A 20,631-nucleotide genomic window follows, 5' to 3' on the forward strand; every position below is an offset into this window, starting at 1 on the left:
TTTTAATAGAAGCTGACAGCGTGTGTGTCTGTCGTCATTCACTCAGGTTCAGAGCTGCAAGGCTTTTGTGTGAACTAGATTTCAAGCACCCTACGTATCCTACCTATTCCGCCTCTGTCCCTGCATTGATACTGCTAGTAATAAGCTTCATTTCCAGCAGTCTTACGAAGAGTTGGGATGTCAAAGGCAGCATGAACCCATCTGTACATAGAGTATGAGAGACTGAATGACTGTGCGTGTGTTTGTATCAGTTGCCGGAGGTTCATTTCTCTGATAAAGATCCACAGCGTGTCTGATTCCTCTCACTGCTGCCCTCTGTCCATATCTTTCTATTCATTCCTTTCATTTCTTTCATCAGCAGAGAAATGAAACGTCAGAGTTTGAGTCCCTCACTGCTTCAAACTGACTTTTTTTGTACAGTACCTTTTGTGAAACAGAGTTCAAGACATATTCAAATATTCATTTGTTCAACTCAAAACTCCTACTCCATCCACCAAGATCACATATTATGACTAAACTGCATTCATTCATTAAAAACAAAAAACAAAAACAACTTAAAACTTGACAAGTAGTGAATTATTTAGACTTTCTGACTGATTCATTCAAATAATGGGAGTTATCTGTGTGAATCAGACTTGACGTACATCCAGCAGAAACAATGCATGTTGTCTATGTATTATTGTATACATTTTTTTTCTCTCTCATCAATATGGTCATGCAGAATAAGAGATACAGTAGCAAGTTCTAGTTCAATTTAAAGGCCAGAAGAGAAGAATCTAAGAAGCTATTTTTGGTTAATAAACATTGACATGTATCCTTTAAATAATTTTAGTTTAAACACCTCCTCCGCTGTTTTCTCTCACTTCAAAGTTTGAATTGGAGTCTATTTGATACTCATCTTTCCCTATTCTCTTTGTCTGTCTATTTGATTCTCTCTCCGTCAGCACTTTGACCTGAAGGATCTGTTTTAGACTCAACCGGCACCAAAGCAAACACAAAACATGGCAGAAATAAGGCTCTTTACTGGACAGTCAGACCTCAAGAGAAAATCAGTAAGTTCACTAGGGCTGCCCTCGACTAAAGATTTTTCTGGTCGACTAGTAGTAGTTCATTTTAAGCATTAGTCACACATTTATTAATAAACCATATAAATCATAATAATTAGCATTTAATAGCCTACATAGCCTAATAAGTGCTCAAGTGCATGCACACACAAAAAAAAAAAAAAAACACTTGCCACAGCACACTGGCAGATAAACAGCAAGGAGACTGCATTAACGTTTTAATCATTTATTGATAAACTAGTGCTTTCTTAGTTTTCGACTCATCTCTGCAGTAATGAATGCATCTGTATGCATGTCTCATATGGATTACAAAATCTGTGAATATTTGCTTTTCCATTTGAATTGGTTAAAGTAGACATTTAACTCTCTATAGACATATTTTCATGTCTGTACGGCAAGTATACGCAGAATTTCAAAGTTTTATGCTCAAGTTTACAGAGACCGAGACGGCAGAAAGAGCATTCTGTTTGACAGAAGTAAATGACAGAGTATTTTAAGAGCAAGTGACTGCACCGGCGCCTCCATCTGTCATGCAGTGAGTGCGCTACTGTTCAGCTTCCACACTTTACAAGGTTTACATTAGATTGAGTGGCAATGTAAAGTTACTAAAGCTACTACTTACATACAGTATTCCAGATGATAAGCCATATTTGAGGTCGATGAATGATAGGTGAGTGTTTGAATGTTCTGCCTGATGTACTAGATTACCACATAGACCAGACTTTAAATGAGCTGTCCGTCACAGATTTTTTTTTCTGCAACTAATAATATTTCGGGCGACCAAGCCTCTTCTTGCCGTCTAACGGTTAGTCGACTATTAGGGATGCAGCCACACAATTCAAACCTGTTAAACTTCCAAGAACTGACCACAGCAACCGCTTGGAATACCGTAGCACCCACTATCACCAGCAAAAGCAACTACCCAATGTGCTTGCAACTGTTGTCTATCAATTTATCTAACTTTCACCTTTAAACTTCAACCCTGAAACCATTTTCAACATTCATATATGTCAATTGAAAACTCAGTTCAAGCCCTTAAATTTACAGTGAAGACAGTAAAGAATTTGTAGACTCACATGCTTCCAGTGGCCGAGCTGCTGTCGGTGGGCAGAGAGCCATTGGAGCGCTCCATCTGTGCCAACCTGAACAAACCAAAGTGATCCAGACCAAAGTGAGATCAATATGACAATATTACACTGTTTATTAGCATTAAAATGGATGCATCTTATGGATTTGTGCACCTCTGAGGCTTCATGATTGAGCATGTTTATTCATGTGTTGGATTATGAATGAGAATATAAAACTATAAAAATGTAAATTAAAAGTATGAATTCTAGTGTGGCCAAGCGGGTTGAACACCACCAATCGAAGCTTAATACTGAATAACTCTGCATCCTAGATAGTTCAAGTGTAAGCAGCTTTACTTTCACACACAGACACACTCAGGACTGAAGACTCGTCTCGATGGATTACCATCTTATAGAGTTCCTATAATGGGATAGAGGCTTCAGTCGTAGTCTATATTCACAATCCTATAATAACCGCCTGTGTGTGTGTGATAGTGACATTGAGAGAATCTAGCTGATGTCGAAAATCCATTTTTGAGTCTTTATGGGTAGAAGGTCAGTGCTGGAGGCAGTTGGTGCATTTGTGCATGCATAGTATGTATTTTTTTCTTCGAGCAGGTGTAAATGGAATTGATGCACGCCTAATATACAGTATGAGGCAGCAGATTAAATTTTCTTTGGCAGAGAGCCAGAGGTCTAACAGAGCATGTGTGCGTTTGTACTGCTCATCTGTCACCACTTTCAATTGTGGTACTGCGGTCATGCATTATGACAGCTGATCTTACGCTGCGGTTACATGATGTCTGAACTACTTTAATTACTAATTCTAATGATGACAGAGAATGTTAGGGAAAGAGTAGGCATCAAAGGTTCCATGAAGAACTTTCAACATCCATGGAATTTTTCAACTGCACAAAAGGTTCTTTATAGTGGAAAAAGGTTCTTTAAATTCTTAAAATGTTCTTCACACTAAGAAACCTGTAATAGAGCCTTTTTAGAACTGTAATTACACTGTAACACCATCACCTTAAAGTGTAACTATTTCTTTCTTAAAAAAATAAGAAAGATAACATGCAATTAATTTGATAATTCCTTTGACAATTACGTGATTGACAGCCCTAGTTTTTACTAGTCAGACATCTGTAATTATGCTAATTCTTAAATGACACTAATGCAGCATGACATCAGTGTATTTTATGTACTGTAATGTGGGCAGTGAGATATACCTGCTGGCGTATTGCCCTATCCGTGAGTGTGTGTCGTCATGAGAGAGTTGTGGCGATGGAGAAAGCCTGAAAACATAAACACACACATGAAAAAAAAAGCACACTCCAAAAAATAATCAACAACAAACACGATTCTAAACATAAAATGTGTCTGATGATCTACAGCGAAGGCCAAGTGTTAATAGGATGGATGAACTGAGGAAAAAGGTTAGACTAAAAATAAAAAACGAAAAGGGTGGGGGGGTGGGGGTGGCGTGCAGGTGGATCTGCCATTCCGTGCGTGCACTGATGTAAGAGGCATGCTGTACTGAGGAAGACGAGGAGGACTGATGGTTGACTGTTGATACTCACTCATACTGCTCCGGACACATGCTGATGAGAGTGACCGGACTGCAAGAAGGAGAAAGAAAAACAAACACGAGGGGAGAGGAGGGGAATGGGGTAGGGGAGGGGGAAGGAGGAACAGATTGTTTTTAGGGTCAGAGGTCACACAATGTGGAGGTCAGATCCACACATAAGGATGTGGAGGTGTTCTGGCTGACATACTCCTCCAGTACTGTTGGGGGCAGTGCAGAATACTGAGAATCCCTGGTTTAATTGACCACTGCTCGTCAAAGTGTAATGAAATTTTACCATTTACTGACTGCCATTTCATACTAAACCTTAGTGACTTTATTTCTTGTGTGGAACAAAAGAAGATATCTCAAAGAATACCCAAGCTGTTCTTCTTTACATCCACAGGTAAGTTTACATTGTACTTAAAACAGGAACAGGAACGTTCTTCCTTTGTGTTTTCAAAACAATCCCCATTCTCATGGATCCATGAAAATTACTTAAAGAGATAGTTCACCCAAAAATAAAAATTCTGTCATTAATTACTCACCCTCATCTCGTTTCAAACCCATAATACTTTCGTTTCTCTTCAGAACACAAATTAGGATATTTTTGATAAAAACTGAGAGCTTTATGACAACACAACTGACATGTTCAAGTCCCAGAAAGGTAGTAAGGACATCATTAAAATAGTCCATGTGACATCAGTGGTTCAACCGTAATGTTACTAAGCTATGAGAATACTTCTTGGGTGCAACGAAAACAAAAATAATGCTTGAATGTGTGTCGAAGACTGACACGGAAGAGAACAAATTGTTGAACAGTCATTGAAGTCGTTGTTTTCTGGGCCCTGAATGTAGTACATTGCTGTCTATGCAGGGTTAGAAAACTCTTGTATTTCATCAAAAATGTATTAATCCGTGTTCCGAAGATCAACGAAGGTCTTAAGGGTTTAGAACGACATGAGGGTGAATAAAGACAGAATTTAAATTTTTGGGTGACTAACTCTTCAAAACACTGTTATACACGCTAGACCAGTAGATGACGATGACACATTTTAAAGAAACACTATGCATTTAAACAATGATGGTGCCGCGGATGGCAGCCTCTGCGCGTAGCTCTCCAGTTGTTTTAGTGTTTTTGTTCGTTTTTCCTGTTTTTTGTTTTGCAAACACAATCAGTTTTACCTGGGATGAACTGCTGAACATTCGGTAGAACACACCACAAAACTTTCAACCAGTTTTCGATTATTCGGACGTTTTATTTAATGTTGTAGTTGGCGGAGCGGCTGCGCTGATAAAGCGATACAGGACGCGCAGACGGGGAAAACGAGCCGGCGCGCTCGTGAAGCTCAGACAGCGCGGTCTCCGCACATTGTTGCCAAGCATACATCTGGCAAATCTCCGCTCTCTTCCCAACAAAACGGATGAACTCTTCCTGCTCTCCCGGTCTAACAAGGATTTCTCAAACTCTGCCGCTCTGTGTTTCACGGAAACCTGGCTGAATGACGCGATACCAGACAGCGCGATCCAGTTGCCGGGCTACCAGCTGTTTAGAGGCGATCGCAACGCAGAATCAACGGGCGGCGGGACGTGCTTTTACATCAATGAAAGGTGGTGTACAGATGTAACAGTTTTAAAGAAGATGTGCTGTTCTGATCTAGAAGCGCTCTTCATTAACTGTAAGCATAAACTGTACTCGCCGCAAGAGTTTTGCTCGTTCATTCTAGTGAGCGTCTACATTCCTCCGCAAGCGCACGTGAGCCTGGCCTTGCAGAAACTCGCTGATCAGATCACCACGACGGAACAACAACACCCGGACTCTGTTTTAATCATTCTTGGGGATTTTAACAAAGCAAATCTCTCCCGTGAACTGCCAAAATACAGTCAACATATTACATGTCCAACCAGAGACAGTAATATATTGGACCACTGTTACACTACAATAAGGAATGCATATCACTCTGTCCCACGGGCAGCTTTGGGACTCTCTGATCACTGCCTGGTTCATCTTATACCAACATACAGGCAAAAACTTAAATCTGCTAAACCTGTAGCAAAGTCTGTGAAGAGATGGACCAACGAAACAGAGCAGGTTTTACAGGCATGTTTTGAATGTACTGATTGGAGTGTTTTCGAAGCTGCTGCTACCGATCTGTACGAGCTCACAGACACTGTTACTTCATATATCAGTTTCTGTGAGGATACGTGCATTCCTACCAGGACTCGTTTAACTTTCAACAATGACAAACCATGGTTCACTGCAAAACTCAGACAGCTTCGTCACGCCAAAGAGGACGCTTACAGGAAAGGGGGCAGTGTCTTGTATAAGCAGGCCAAATACACACTGGAAAAGGAGATCAAAGTGGCAAAGAAGAATTATTCCGAAAAGATAAGGAATCAATTCTCTTCCAGTGACTCTTCATCAGTGTGGGACAGCCTGAAAGCCATCACTAACTACAAGACACCATCCCCCTGCATGGTAGAGAATCAGCAACTGGCAGAGGATCTGAGTTCTATTGCAGGTTTGAAAAAACTCCATTCACACCTCCAACAACAGCCCTAACACCGCTCTCCCCCACTCCGACAATCCACTTCAGTGAAAGAGATGTTCGCCAGAACAAAAGAAGGAAGGCACCAGGTCCTGATGGTGTGACACCAGCCTGTCTGAAAACCTGTGCTGACCAGCTGGCCCCCATTTTCTCACTAATCTTCAATTGGTCTTTGGAGATGTGTGAAGTACCAAACTGCCTCAAACGTTCGACAATCATTCCCATTCCAAAGAAACCCAAAATAACAGGACTCAACGACTACAGACCTGTGGCGCTAACATCTGTCGTCATGAAGTCGTTTGAAAAACTGGTTTTGGCTCATCTGAAGGACATCACCAGACCCTTACTGGACCCCCTGCAGTTTGCTTATCGAGCAAACAGGTCCGTAGATGATGCAGTGAACATGGGTTTACACTTCATCCTGCAGCATCTGGATAAATCAGGGACTTATGTGAGGATACTGTTTGTAGACTTCAGTTCAGCCTTTAACACCATCATCCCAAACCTCCTCCTTCCCAAACTATCTCAGCTCTCCGTGCCCACCGCTCTCTGTCAGTGGATCAACAGACAGACAGCAGCTAGTGAGGCTGGGAAAATTCTCATCCAGCACCTGGACTATCAGCACTGGCGCCCCTCAGGGTTGTGTTCTCTCCCCACTGCTCTTCTCCCTGTATACGAATGACTGTACCTCTAAAGACCCCTCTGTCAAGCTCCTGAAGTTCACAGGCGACACCACACTCATCGGCCTCATTCAAGACGGTGATGAGTCTGCTTACAGACAGGAGGTTAAAGAGCTGGCTGTCTGGTGCAGTCATAACAACCTGGAGCTCAACACGCTCAAGACTGTGGAGATGATCATTGACTTCAGGAGAAACCCCCCTGCTCTCCCCCCACTCACCATCATGGACAGCACTGTTAACACAGTGGAGTCATTCAGGCTCCTTGGCAATACCATCTCCCAGGACCTGAAGTGGGATGTTCACATAGACTCCATTGTGAAAAAGGCCAAGCAGAGACTGTACTTCCTCCGCCAGCTGAGGAAGCTCAACCTGCCACAGGAACTGCTGAAACAGTTTTACTCTGCCATCATTGAATCCGTCCTCTGCACTTCAATTACTGTCTGGTTCAGCTCAGCTACCAATTCTGATCTCAGAAGACTACGTTGCATAGTCCGGACTGTTGAGCGAATCATTGGTACAACCCTTCCTACCCTTCAAGATCTCTACTTATCCAGAGTTCGCAAAAGGGCTGGCAAAATCACTCTGGACCCCTCACATCCAGCACACTCGCTCTTTGAACTGTTACCATCTGGTCGGCGCTACAGAGCACTGAGCACCAAGACGACCAGATACCGGAACAGTTTTTTTCCCCAGGCAATCCATCTCATGAACACTTGTCAGTAAACGTGGAACATGCAGCACTATTATACACTTTATTAATCTATTCAGTATTTATTAATACCTACTTACATCCAAATTTGCACCTAATATTCCTGTACATAGTAATGGCATACTCTGTATATTGTGTTTTTGCTATTTTGCACTTTGCACTTTGCCTTGTGTACTTGTATATTGTTCTTTTTTATAATCTATGTCTTGTCTTGTCACTGTCACTCTATTGCACTGTGGAGCTGCTGTCACTAAAACAAATTACTAGTATGTGTAAACATACCTGGAAATAATTACCCTGATAGCACACATACATCTCGGAGACGTCTATTTGACGTCTGCATTTACATCTGCAACACGTAGTTTGCTCATCTGCAATACATCTATTGGATGTATTGACATATGAATTAGAATTTATGTAAAACAGACATTTTACAGATGTCTGCCAGACGTTTGTACACAGCAGATGCTTTCTAGATCATAAGATCTTTAACAGACATCTTGCAGAGGTACGTGTGCTATCTGGGATGCATGCACATTTGAAAAATGTGTGTTTTCATAGTTTACGTAGAGATGATAACAGTATTGTTTCTTTTTCAATAGTTTGTGTTATCAGGCCCTCAAAACACAGCTGTCGTGTCATGTTTTTGTTGTTTGGAAAATAGCAGCATGAACATTCTTTTAAATGCCTAGTTTTGACTTCAATATAAAAGGGTCATGTGGCTTTCAAACAACATGAGGGTGAGTAAATCATAAATTTCCATGTTTGGGTGAACTATCCCTTTAATAAAGCAACTTGTGTCTCAATCGCATTTCACAGAGCAACATTTGCCCTTAAAACTAGGCGGATCATATCTCCAAACCAATCTTTAATCTTTGACTTATTTTTATTCCATTTCAGTGTCTTTTCAAGTCAAAACTTGCTGTTAATAGCATATAGTGCAGAGCATAAAAAGATCAAAGCTCTGCTCCGACTCGACAGGGACAAGTTTAATCTGCCGGAGAACCCTACTGAACTTCAGTGTCTCTTGGAGATGATGAAAAGTGTCATCTTTTTCTTTTAAAGAAAACCATGCAGCAGATGAGACGATAATTGCAAGATGAGAAATTCAAGGTTAGATCAGTTCATGTTTGCCTTTTTTTGTGAAAGCAGGGGCATTCCCAACCGTCACACTGCAGGATTGAGGCATTTTGGTCTTTTCACAGCTGACACAGCATCGAGGTCTGATGTGGAGACCAGAGGTCTAGGATGACACTCTCAATGACTTACAAACTCTTTTTGCTTTTTTTGTAGGAAGGTCAGCAGAGGCAGGAAAAAAACAGTTTTCCGTTTTAATGAGTTCAAAAGTTGTTTGAAAGAGCAAAAGTCAAGATGAAATGGCTTTCGCAGCTCATTTAACTTTTGTAATGTGACACTCTGAGAGTGAAATTTTATCCATCAGGAATTGAGAAGATTTTAGTAAGGCTTAAAGCGAGGCAAATCGCAGATGAATGGTGCTTTCACACAGAGCGAGAACCGATTGTTTGCCTTCTGCTAATTCACGCCTGCACGCTAGGTGGCGTTGACCAACAATGCATTTTTCTTCAGATATTCATCTTGCATATGGATTTAACATTGTCCACTGCTGACACATAAATAAAGTTTGATTCTATGTGAGAAACACAAACTATCTATAATGCTTACAAGAAAACATCTTAAAATATAAATAGAAGTAAAATTAGCATCATGCCACATTAAAAATTTATATAATTACTAATGTATTTGCTTAAAACCCACTTTATGGGTGAGAACAACCATCTGTTTTCAGATGCAATGATAACAAGAGCGCATCTTCTTCTCTCTCGGGAATACTCTTCTTCTGTGTTTGTTTATACTGGTTTTCGAAACAGCGCCACAACTCTCGTCCTTTTGTGCAACAGCAGCTGCTCCGGGCACGTGATCTTTGGCTTAAATCTTATTGGACGGCTGTGTTTTCATTTTGTGAAACTGAAAAGATTCGTCGGACTGGTTGTTAAAAAAACATTTGTTTTTTCGGTGTGTCAATGCTCGTGGTCTATGTGGAAGCATAGGAATGTGTTGTTTTATTCCAGCTCGTCATTGTGTGCGATATTCATTTCGCTTTTTCGCACTTGGTGTGGAAAGGCCTTAAGCCTAAAAGATTACTTGGCTGTTGGTTTAAGTCAACATGAAATGAAAATCCACCCCATTTATTTTCTAAATGCAAGTTATTGATCTTACTGTGAATGATTCATCCATGTATATCTTTATTTTTTTTTTGGCCCAAAACTCAATCTTCCAGTGAAATGAAAGACTTTTCTCCATTTTGTCCCTAATCATTTTGCTTAAAATTAACCCCTCCACAATTGACTGCATGCTGTCATTCATTTATGAGTGTTACGCCCACTTTTCAACATCCAATCAACAACTGAAAGGAAATATGAAAGGAAAGATCTATTTCTACTAAATTTCTGCTTTTACATTTTGATGAAAGATGAAGGCAACTAATGTTTTCTTTTCTGAGGAATAATGTGCACTGATGGTTTGTTTGACCAGAAAAATGTATTAAGAAAGTAAAAGGGTCTATTATGATTTCATGTTGACTTTCAGTCCAGCTGAAGAGGGAGAAATATAAGCCGTGTCAAAGACAAAATGGTCCAGTTATCTGGTCTGTTAAATGGCTTGTTTGGTGTATCACTATGTATACAGCGCTGGACTCAAAGTAATGAGGGATTCTGTAAATTAGTGCTGACAGAGTCAACAAACATCAGCTCGCTAATAAAAGTCAGTCAATATTCCCTGGTGCTTCAGAATTTCAAAGAAACCAAACACTGTGTGGTTTCATTTTGCTTTTGGAAAGCGTTCTGAATGTATTTCAACCACGGTCATCACTCTTTGTTAAATCTGACACGTGGCGATAGGGTTTATTCATGCTGGCACGCACCGCAGCACGTCTGTTCAGAAACCTGAAAATCAAACGTTACATAAAGTGGTCCGCTATCACCGACGCTCAGATCGGTTGAATGTCACGCTAACGTGGAACGACAGGAAGCCTGTGCAGCGCGAGCAGTCATTTCGGCTCTGCTCGTGGGGATTTATAATCAGCACCAACTGAAGAAATGGGTCATCTGCAGTTTCCTGTCATTTAGCAGACGCTTCTTTCTGACACAAATTCACGAAATGGTCCCACTGGAAAACCAGAAGTGCCTTAATCAACGGTAGTATGGAGATAAGGCTGAAGTGGGAACTGCATAACTCTTTATTTTCATGAATTGGCCACACTCGGGCTCCGTTCCAAAAACGTTGAACAGCCTAGGGCGGCATTTTGAGACATCATACAGTAGGCACGTTCCCAACACAGAGGCTGCATAATCGAGCTGCCTTCCAAGATGCCTTCTTTTGTTCACAGTCTAATCCAGCATCACATGTGTCTTTAGTGGAAAATGTATTGCGACAAATTCAGTGGAAAAAAATCCATGCAATTTGGCAGGCTAAATGAGAGAAATGTTGATTACGGGCCCTTTTCACATTCCCAGTGTTCTCAACAGCATAAAGGTCATTCGGTGTCAACTCAACCAGAGGTCCCTGGCTCAAACTTTTGATTTTGTTAATATTTTTTCTGTAGAAAGACAAATATTCTGATGAAAGCCAAAATATTAAATGTCACAGATGTATATTTACTGAGTAATACACTATTTTGTAGAATGGGGGTCAAAATGACAATTTTCACCTGAGATTTATAACCAAACTACAGGAGGGTAAAAATGACTTTAGAAAGCTGGCATTATCAATATTTTATTTTAACAAGGAAATTGGAAGGTCTTTTAGTAAAATCTGTTGACCTCATCAATCTTTGTTTCATTATATGCCAACAGTGATTGTTCAAATATGACAAAAAAGCACTTCTAGTGTTTTTTTGCCTCAAGTTTGAATGCCTGTAACTCAAGAAATATTAAAGACAGTTTAATATCCTTTTAGATTCTTGTTCTTAACAAAAAATTCTTTTTCGTATCTTAATTTGAAAGTCCCTCCACGGTTCAATCCTAGAGATATAGAAATCTTAATGCGGTTCCATGAGTAAACTGGGCAATTATACACATTTTCTGTGGTCAAAAACCAAATGTGGGTGATTTTGCATACAGCTGTTTTTTCTTTTAAAGAGGGAGAGCTAAAGGACAAATAATGTTGAAAATAGCAATGTATCTCATGAATTTCTATCAACACCTTTGCATAGAACATACTGGACTTGTTTTCAAAATTTGGTTGATTTGACACGAAATGACCCATAAGCAATCATAGTTGAATAAACTTCTACAGTGGGGAAAACCTTTCATGAAAGTTGTCCTAAAACCAAAACAATACCAGTTCTTGCCTTAGGACAACTTTGATGAACTTTTTTGATTGACTTCAAATGTTGCCTACTATATAACAAACACAATTTAGCATTTCCATTTGCCCCAACAGCAAAAGATGAAATCCACAATAGTGCTCCTTAGCATCTCTTAGAAAACTTCTAAAAGAGGAAAAAAATATTGAAAGGAGAAGGACGTCATCTTTGCCACTACTCCTTCAGTTGTTATATTAGAAAACATCTTTTTTCATAATTAAAATCTTTCATAATTAAATGCCAAGGTTATATAACACAAACTATAGTATAGAAACCCATTTCCGCCACTTAATAAAGAATATAAAAAGGTAATTGTGACTTTTTAATCTCACAATTCTGACTTTCCCGTAATTGTGAGTTAACATCTCACATTTTTGACTTTTTTTATCTCAAAATGTGAGATTCTGACAATTCTGACTTTCTCACAAATACAAATTTATATCTCACAATTGTGACTTTTTTCTCACATTTGTGTTATACACTCGCAATTCTTATGTTATGAAGTTATGAAGTCTAATTCTGAGAGGAAGTAAGACTAATGTTTGGCTGTTAGTTTATTCTGACTTAGCTTGCAACTGCATGATATAAAGTCAAAATTGTAAACTCATTATTGTGAGAAAAATGTCAGAATTGTGAGTTTATATTTTGCAATTTGGACTTAATTTCTCAGAATTGCGACTATTTATCATGCAATACTGACTTTATAACTCAAAAAAGTCAGAATTGTGAGTTTATATCTCACAAATTCTTACTTTGAAACTTGCAACTGCGAGATTATATCACAAAATTCTAGGAAAAATGCTGAACTGCGAGTTTGTAACAGGCAGTTCTGACTTTTAGAGATGTAAACTTGAAATTACGAGTAAAAAGTCTGAATTGTAAGATAAAAAGTTAAAATTACCTTTTGCTATTTTTGATTCAGTTTTGGAAATGGGCTTCCATAGTATAGTGTTATAAACATACAGTGCTCAGCATAAATGAGTACACCCCTTTTAAAAAGTGTGAATTTAATCAGTAGCTCAATGAACAAAAGAACAATTTCCAAACTTTTCACAAGGCTGAGTTTTATTAAACACTTATTTAACTCCATAACATGAAATTAAGGTTAATAATCTAACTTAGAACACAAAATCTTCAGTTTTACTGAAATTGGTTGAAGCAAAAATGAATACACCCCGCAACAAAAACTACTACATCTAGTATTTTGTATGAGCACCGTGATTTTTAAGGACAGCACCAAGTCTTCTAGGCATGGAATGAACAAGTTGGCGACATATTGCAACATCTATCTTTTTCCATTCTTCAAGAATAACCTCTTTTAGAGCCTGGATGCTGGATGGAGAGTGATGCTCAACTTGTCGCTTCAGAATTCCCCACAGGTGTTCGATTGGGTTCAGATCAGGAGACATACTTGGCCATTCAATCACCTTCACCCTGTTCTTCTTCAGAAATGCAACAGCAGCTTTAGATGTGTGTTTTGGATCATTGTCGTGTTGGAAAAGTGCATGACGACCAAGTGCACGGAGTGATGGCAGAATCTTCTCCTTCAGTATAGAGCAGTACATTGTTAAGTTCATGATACCATCAATGAAATGCAGCTCCCCAACACCAGCAGCACTCATGCAGCCCCACATAAGGACACTGCCACCACCATGTTTCACTGTAGGCACCATGCATTTTTCTTTGAAATCCTCACCTTTACGCCATCCAGTTTTAAAACCATTAGTTCCAAAAACGGTGATCTTTGTCTCATCACTCCAGAGTATAGAGTCCCAGTAGTCTTCATCTTTTTCGGCATGGGCCCTAGCAAATTCTAGGCGTGCTTTTTTGTGCATGGGCATTAGGAGAGGTTTCCTTCATGGACGATACCCATGTATGCCATTCCTCTGCAGTGTGCGACGTATGGTGTCACGGGAAACGGTCACTCCAGTTTGGCTTTCTACTGTTTTAGCTCACTGCAGTGAACTTGCATGGTGATTTTCTTCAACGCTTCTCAACGCTCCTGTGGAGATGTTAACTTCCGTGGATGGCCTGGACGTCTCTGTAAGATGGCTGCACTTCCATCTTTCTTAAATTTTTGGATCACTTTTGCTACAGTATTTTGACTGATATAAAGCTTTGCTGATCTTCTTGTAGCCCTCACCTTTTTTGTGTAAAGAAATAATTTCCTTTCTCAGATTTTGTGACATTTCTCTTCCATGGGGAGCCATTGCTGACAGCATGAAATGGGAAGGGCTTTTCTTTGTTAAGTAATGCCCTTTTATAGTCACCATCATTAGACTCACCTGTGGTTGGATGCCTGTTAATTAGAATTTTGTAGTCTTAAGTGTGTCTTTTCTCCTAAGACTATAATTGGGGTGTACTCATTTCTGCAACATGGGCTTGAATGAATTTGTTAGGGAAATCACTTTTTTGTGTGTGCAAATTAACAAATCTTGTTTGCAATCAATGGCCCACGTTTGTGGGAGTATTTTGTAGTATAGTATCATAGAAAATGTTGATTCTGAAAGGAAACTAAAGGTTTTCTGACAAATGTAGTGGGGTGTACTCATTTATGCTGAGCACTGTACATGTTGCAAAATGTACAAAAATTGCTAGATGTACAATTTACTGTGGAGACACGTCATTCTCCAAGAAAAAGGTCCATTAACTAACTCATTAATTACTGAAAAATATCTGAAAAAACAAAAGTGCAATGTGTGTCTAAAAAATCCAATGCGCATGCAGTTTTTTATGCATATTATACTGTGCATTTAGGATTTTATGGAAATAACCATGCTATGAACTTGAATTCGTTAGCTTAGCAAAGTCACAATCAATTAAAAGAGATGAAATATTTTTGACATATCTTTGCTCATAGCCTTTAAATAATCACTTAAGAGGTTCACATTTTTATTGCTGCTTAGTGGAATTTTGCAGGTAAATTCCAGGCATTCAGTCCAAGCAATCGGGAGTTTTGCATAAAGGCGAAAAAGTTTTCAGATTTCATAAATTCAACATATTATTGAAAGTAACTTCAATGTGAGCTGTCCTTCATAGATTGCTAGACTATTGACAATAGACCTTTTTTTGGCACGCAAAATTTCACAAATCTGACACACCTTTAGACGGTCGGCAGCTGAAAAAACCTTCTAGGAATTTGAAAAGAAATCACAACCAGCTCAAATCTTTAGAGAAGAGAGTGGATAATCTAACTAGAAAAGCTATTCACCGCTGCTTTCACACAGCAGCACAGGCCTCTATGTAGAGGATGTATTTCAAGATATACCAACTTTTCTGTGCAGACAGAAAATCAGCGCTATGAAGCGAGACGTGTCGACATGATAATATTTGAACAGCAGCTCTGAATAGACACAGGCTATATTCAAGGTGTCTGAGGCTCAGGCTTGATTACTAATGTGGCGTATCATTCAATTCAGAAAGTTAGATTGTGCGGAAACCAAGAGACTTTGGCAAAAATCAAAAGGCCAACTTTTCTTAGAAGGTGCTGTCATCAAGAGAGAAAAACGACCATCATTTAAGCAAACTGAATGGTTTCTTAGAGTACTCCACGCTTAAAAGACAAGCACTTAAAACAATGCCAAAGGTGACACCTCAGCATCTCATTTTTTAATAGTACAATGCGTTAGCCTTGGCATTTTACTTCTATTTAGATCCTGTCTCTTTCTCAGAATTCTGGACTTCTACTCAGAAAGGAAGTCAGACACCATTCTTCACACTTCTCAATAGTTCTTCCAACTCTGCAGTGTGAATAAGCTCATGGCGTGAAGGCTGTAAAAGCTCTCCGGGCAAAGACAGATAATGATTGGAGGCGCCAGTACACTCTTAAAAGTAAAGGTGCTTCACGATGCCATAGAAGAACCATTTTTGTTTAAATGGTTCCATAAAGAACCTTAAACATCTGTTTCACAAAAGGTTCTTTTTATGGCAAAAGAAGGTTTTTCAGATTATAAAAAGGTAAGAAAGAGATGGTTCTTTAAAGAACCTTTGACTAAATGGTTCTTTGTGGAACAAAAAATGGTTCTTCTATGGCATTGCTGTGAAGAACCTTTTAAAGCACCTGAAGGACAGTCAAAATCAAACAATTGCAACACCCAAACAAAATCATTTCATTCTCTTTCAGGATGCTTACGTTTCCATGTTGTCTCCTTCTAGGACCGTCTGGACGGGCAAGTATCCCAGGCGAGGGTGCTTTGCGAAATACTTCTTTGAGCGGAACTTGTTTTTTAAGACTTTGGTGAAATCTCGCATGTCTTCTCCTGAGGTGGTCTGAAAATGAGAGAGGCAAACAGATGATGGATGAGAAAGTGGATTTCATTCATTAACAATTGTTCAAAGCAAATTAATACGATAAAGGCTGAGAGTCACCAGTGGTTTGAACCCCCAGTATTAAACTTTGCTGTGTAGGTGTTGACAGAATATTCGGGGAATTCATTTGAAATCTTTTCCTTACTAGTTGAAGAAAAAAAACAAACAAACAGTCTTTGTGCCAGAACCAAATCTACTAGTTACAAGTGAAATACTGTTTAAAAGTTCTGGACAAGAATTTTCTGTAAGAAAGGGCTCCAAAACCTTGGTTAGCTTCAAATTCAAGGACCTTTCAAGGACTTTCCAGGATTAATACCCTCAAATTCAAGGACTTAATGTGAGGACACAATTCAAGTGAGAGCAAGGTTACATCGTGATACATTTTCACAGTTTTCATGTGTCAAACACAACTATGCAAAAAAGCATGTTATTCAAACTTCACAGCCTATTTTTGCAATATTTCACAGTGTGTTTGTGAAACGCTGAAGTACCATCACACAACACAAAGTACCTCATGTGGCAAACACTTAACGTAAAGCGTAAATGCGCATAACTAACGTAAATCAAGCAAGCTAGTTTGCATAAGCCACAAAGTGTTGGCGAAATAACACATTAGCGGACGTAATGCAATAATATGGATTTTTTTTCCAAAAAACTTCTTGCACAAAAAAAAGGACCCGTTTAATTTATTAAAAATAAAACACTGAAATAAGTACATTGCATAAGTATTCATACCCTTAACTCGGTAAATAGTTGAAGCACCTTTACAGCCTTCAAGTCTTTTTGGGTATGATGTGACAAGCTTTGCTCATCTGCATTTGGCAATTATCTGCCATTCTTTGCCTCACCTTTTCACCTCTCAAGCTTTGTCAGCTTGGATGAGGGCTGGCAGACATTTTCTAGAGTCCTAGTTGTTCCAATCGTCTTCCATTATGGATAATGCTTCTGTCAACCTTCAATGCAGCAGATTTTTTTCTGAACTCTTCCCTAGATCATTGCCTTAACGCAAGTCTGTCACTGAGCTCTACAGGCAGTTATCGTGACCTCAGGACTTGGTTTTTGCTCTGATATGCATTTTCAGCTGTTAGACCTTTTCTGAGGTGTGTGCCTTTCTAAATCATACTCATTCAAATGAATTTGCCACAGTTTAACTCCGCTCAAAGTGTAGTAACACCTAGAAGCAATATGAATGCTCCTGAGCTAAATTTCGAGTGTCCCAGAAAATGATTACTTATGCAACAGGATCTTTTCAGTTTTTTATTTTTAATAAATTTGCACAAATTTTAAAAACCTATTTTTTTGCTTTATGGAGTAGGGGGTGTAGATTGATGTGGGAAACAAAGTACTTTAAAGTAGTTTAACATAAGGCAGCAACATAACAAAATGTGAAAAAATGAAGTGGTATGAATAATTTCACAAGGCACTGTATGTATGTTTATTTTCAAAAACTTTCCAAGGCCTTGGAATTTTTTTTTAGATACAGAAACTTTCAAGGATTTCAAGGACCCATGGGAACCCTGGGTAGAGTTGTGATTCGAATAAAAATACATGAAAAAATTTAGTATTGTGAAATATTATTACGATTTAAACTAAAACTAAAACTATTTTCTATTGCAATATATTTTCAGTATCATTACTCCAGTCATCAGTGTCACATGATCCTGTAGAAATCTTTCTAATTTGCTGATTTGCTGCTCAAAAACATGTTTTATTTTCAGTTTTGAAAACAGTTATGTTGCTTCATAGTTTTGTGGAAACTGTGATGCACTTTATTTTTCATGATTCTTTAAATAAGAGTTATAACAGTTATAAAGCAACAACATAACTCTTTTTTGAGAACATAAATATCTTTACTATCACTTTTGACAACCTTGTTGAATAAAGGCATTACTATTTTTTTTTTAAATCAACGGACTTCCACTTACAAACAGATACATTTTACATTGTTTTAAATGCCTACTGAACCTTATCAATTCTTATTTCAGTGTTTTAAAAGACTAGTTCACTTCCAGAACAAAAATTTACAGATGTACTCACCCCCATGTCATCCAATATCTTCATGTCTTTCTTTCTTCAGTTGTAAAGAAATTATGTTTTTTGAGGAAAACTTTTCAGGATTTCTCTCCATGTGGTGCTCCCAAGTTTGAACTTCCAAAATGCAGTTTAAATGCAGCTTCAAAAGACTCTAAACGATCCCAGCTGAGAAAGAAGGGTCTGATCTAGTGAAACGATTGGTTATTTTCTAAAAAAAAAAAGTATCATTTATATACTTTTTAACCTCAAACGCTCATCTTGTCTAGCTCTGCGTGTACTGTGTATTCCAGTACAAGAGAGTTAGGGTATGTCGAAAAACTCTCATCTCATTTTCACCTCCAACTTTAAAATCATCCTACATCGCTGCAGAAGGACCGACCCAGTGTTTACAAAGTGAACACGCAAATAAGGTCAAATGCCTTTTACAAAAAATAAAAAATAAAAACAGCAATGTAGGACGCTTTTGAAGTTGGAGGAGAAAATGAGATGGGAGTTTTTTGACATACCCTAACTGTCTTGAACCGGAATACACAGAGTTAATGCATAGCTAGACAAGACGAGTGTTTGAGGTTGAAAAGAGCTCTTTTGGAAGTTCAATCTTGGGGGCACCATAAAAGTCCATTATATGGAGAGAAATCCTGAAATGTTTTCCTCAAAAATCAATTTCCTTATGACTGAAGAAAAAGACAGTTGCCTGTTTTCACCTAACAAAAGTGTAATGACTTGCATTTTCGGAGAGACTCACTGTGTCACAGAGATCAGAACACCACAGAGACTTGGCAGAAAAATCTTCAGTCTGCGCCAGAAAGCCAACAACTGAGAAACCATCCCAGAACACCCTAGCAACTGCATACAGTAACAAAGCCTTGGAAACCATCCAGAAGGTACAACTCATATTTCCTCTAATGAGGTGACATACAAACACACACTTGCATCATTGCTTTAGCTAACAAATGGGAATAGCGGCTGAAGCTTCTCTACATAGTAGCTCTGACCTGAAAAACACAAGTTTCCACTCTTTTATATTTAGAAGGGCATAAAATTAGCAGCAGAGGTGTTAGTAGGCACAAGCGGTATGCGCACACACGTTTTAGGTCAGTTGGAGTGAAATGCAGTGTAATGAGAGCACAGAGCTCATTAGCCCATCACTACTATACTTTTTTCTCTCAAGCATGCACATCCAGCACTGATCCGTCCATCCACACTCATCTCATTCTCCATTTGACTACTGAGCCGAGCTGAGGTGTTTCAGTCCAGGATTTCTCAGTCTGTGTCTCCACACAAAGTCTCCCTAATCTGCACATATTCACCAACCAAATCATATTTCTCCTGCAGACTGGGAAACCAACTGAAAAACAAGGATGTGACAGCCCATGCATTAGAGGGATTCTGTCTCTCCTGTTCGGTCTGCTAAACTCTCAAGTCAAGTCGCAGACTAACAGAACCCATGAACTCCAGATCTCACAACCACTTTAAAAGTTCAACATGGTGGAGCTGAAGGATAGAAACTCATGTTACAATTTCTTTAGCCTTTTGTATGAGAAATACCAGCTAGCTGTCAAATTCCACATGCAAATATGCAAATTTGGTGCACAACTAGGTTTTATGCCAACAGCATGCTAACGGTTCCAGAATTTTTTTCCCCCACCCAATCCACCTGATTTTTCCTGTAAGATTGGGCATGGCCATTTCTAAATTTTATGGGTCTGGCTTCTGGTCTCATCCATGCCTGCTATTTTTAGCTGTGATTTTGCCTTACCATATTATTTTAATGTACTTAATTATGAAGACACTGGTTTGTAGTAGAAACAGTATAACCGTTTACTGCATCCTTCTTGTCATTTCCCTATACCGGCTAATAAACCGGAAGTTTTGCCCATAGGTTTACTTCCATGTTGAAAGAATAAGGCAAAATGCCTTTGAATGCAATCATCATATTTAAAACATGATATCAATCATATCATATAATAAAATATCATTTGTTGTTACTATTGTAAATCTATATTAAATTACTATGGGGTCCCCTATAATACTTTCAGAATCTTTACTTTTTAAAATGATTTTGTTTCTGTATTTAAAAATATATTATTTTATAATAACATTTTAATGGCAGTACATTTATTGAACAAACATTCTTTCATTTATCAAAATATGCAAAAATAGTACAACCTTTGCTAAATTGATTGTTTTAAACAAGTATTAACATTATTTTAGCTAAAGTATTTGTATCAATACTGTGTGCCTTTTGCCCCATGCTGGTGAGCCTTTTACCCCG

The 20,631-nt window shown here is 38.7% G+C and overlaps 1 protein-coding gene across 1 annotated transcript in view; it reads right to left on the reverse strand.

The window, feature by feature from the left end:
- Window positions 1-20,631, reverse strand: part of utrn (utrophin) — a 341,497-nt gene that overhangs the window by 29,788 nt on the left and 291,078 nt on the right. Inside the window, 4 exon segments of the mRNA XM_073822647.1 lie at window positions 2,141-2,206; window positions 3,358-3,423; window positions 3,709-3,747; window positions 16,147-16,283. Coding sequence (XP_073678748.1) covers window positions 2,141-2,206; window positions 3,358-3,423; window positions 3,709-3,747; window positions 16,147-16,283 — 308 coding nt within the window.

This window comes from Garra rufa, chromosome 18 (assembly GCF_049309525.1).
Source record: "Garra rufa chromosome 18, GarRuf1.0, whole genome shotgun sequence".
In the NCBI taxonomy this organism is placed as follows: Eukaryota; Metazoa; Chordata; class Actinopteri; order Cypriniformes; family Cyprinidae; genus Garra; species Garra rufa.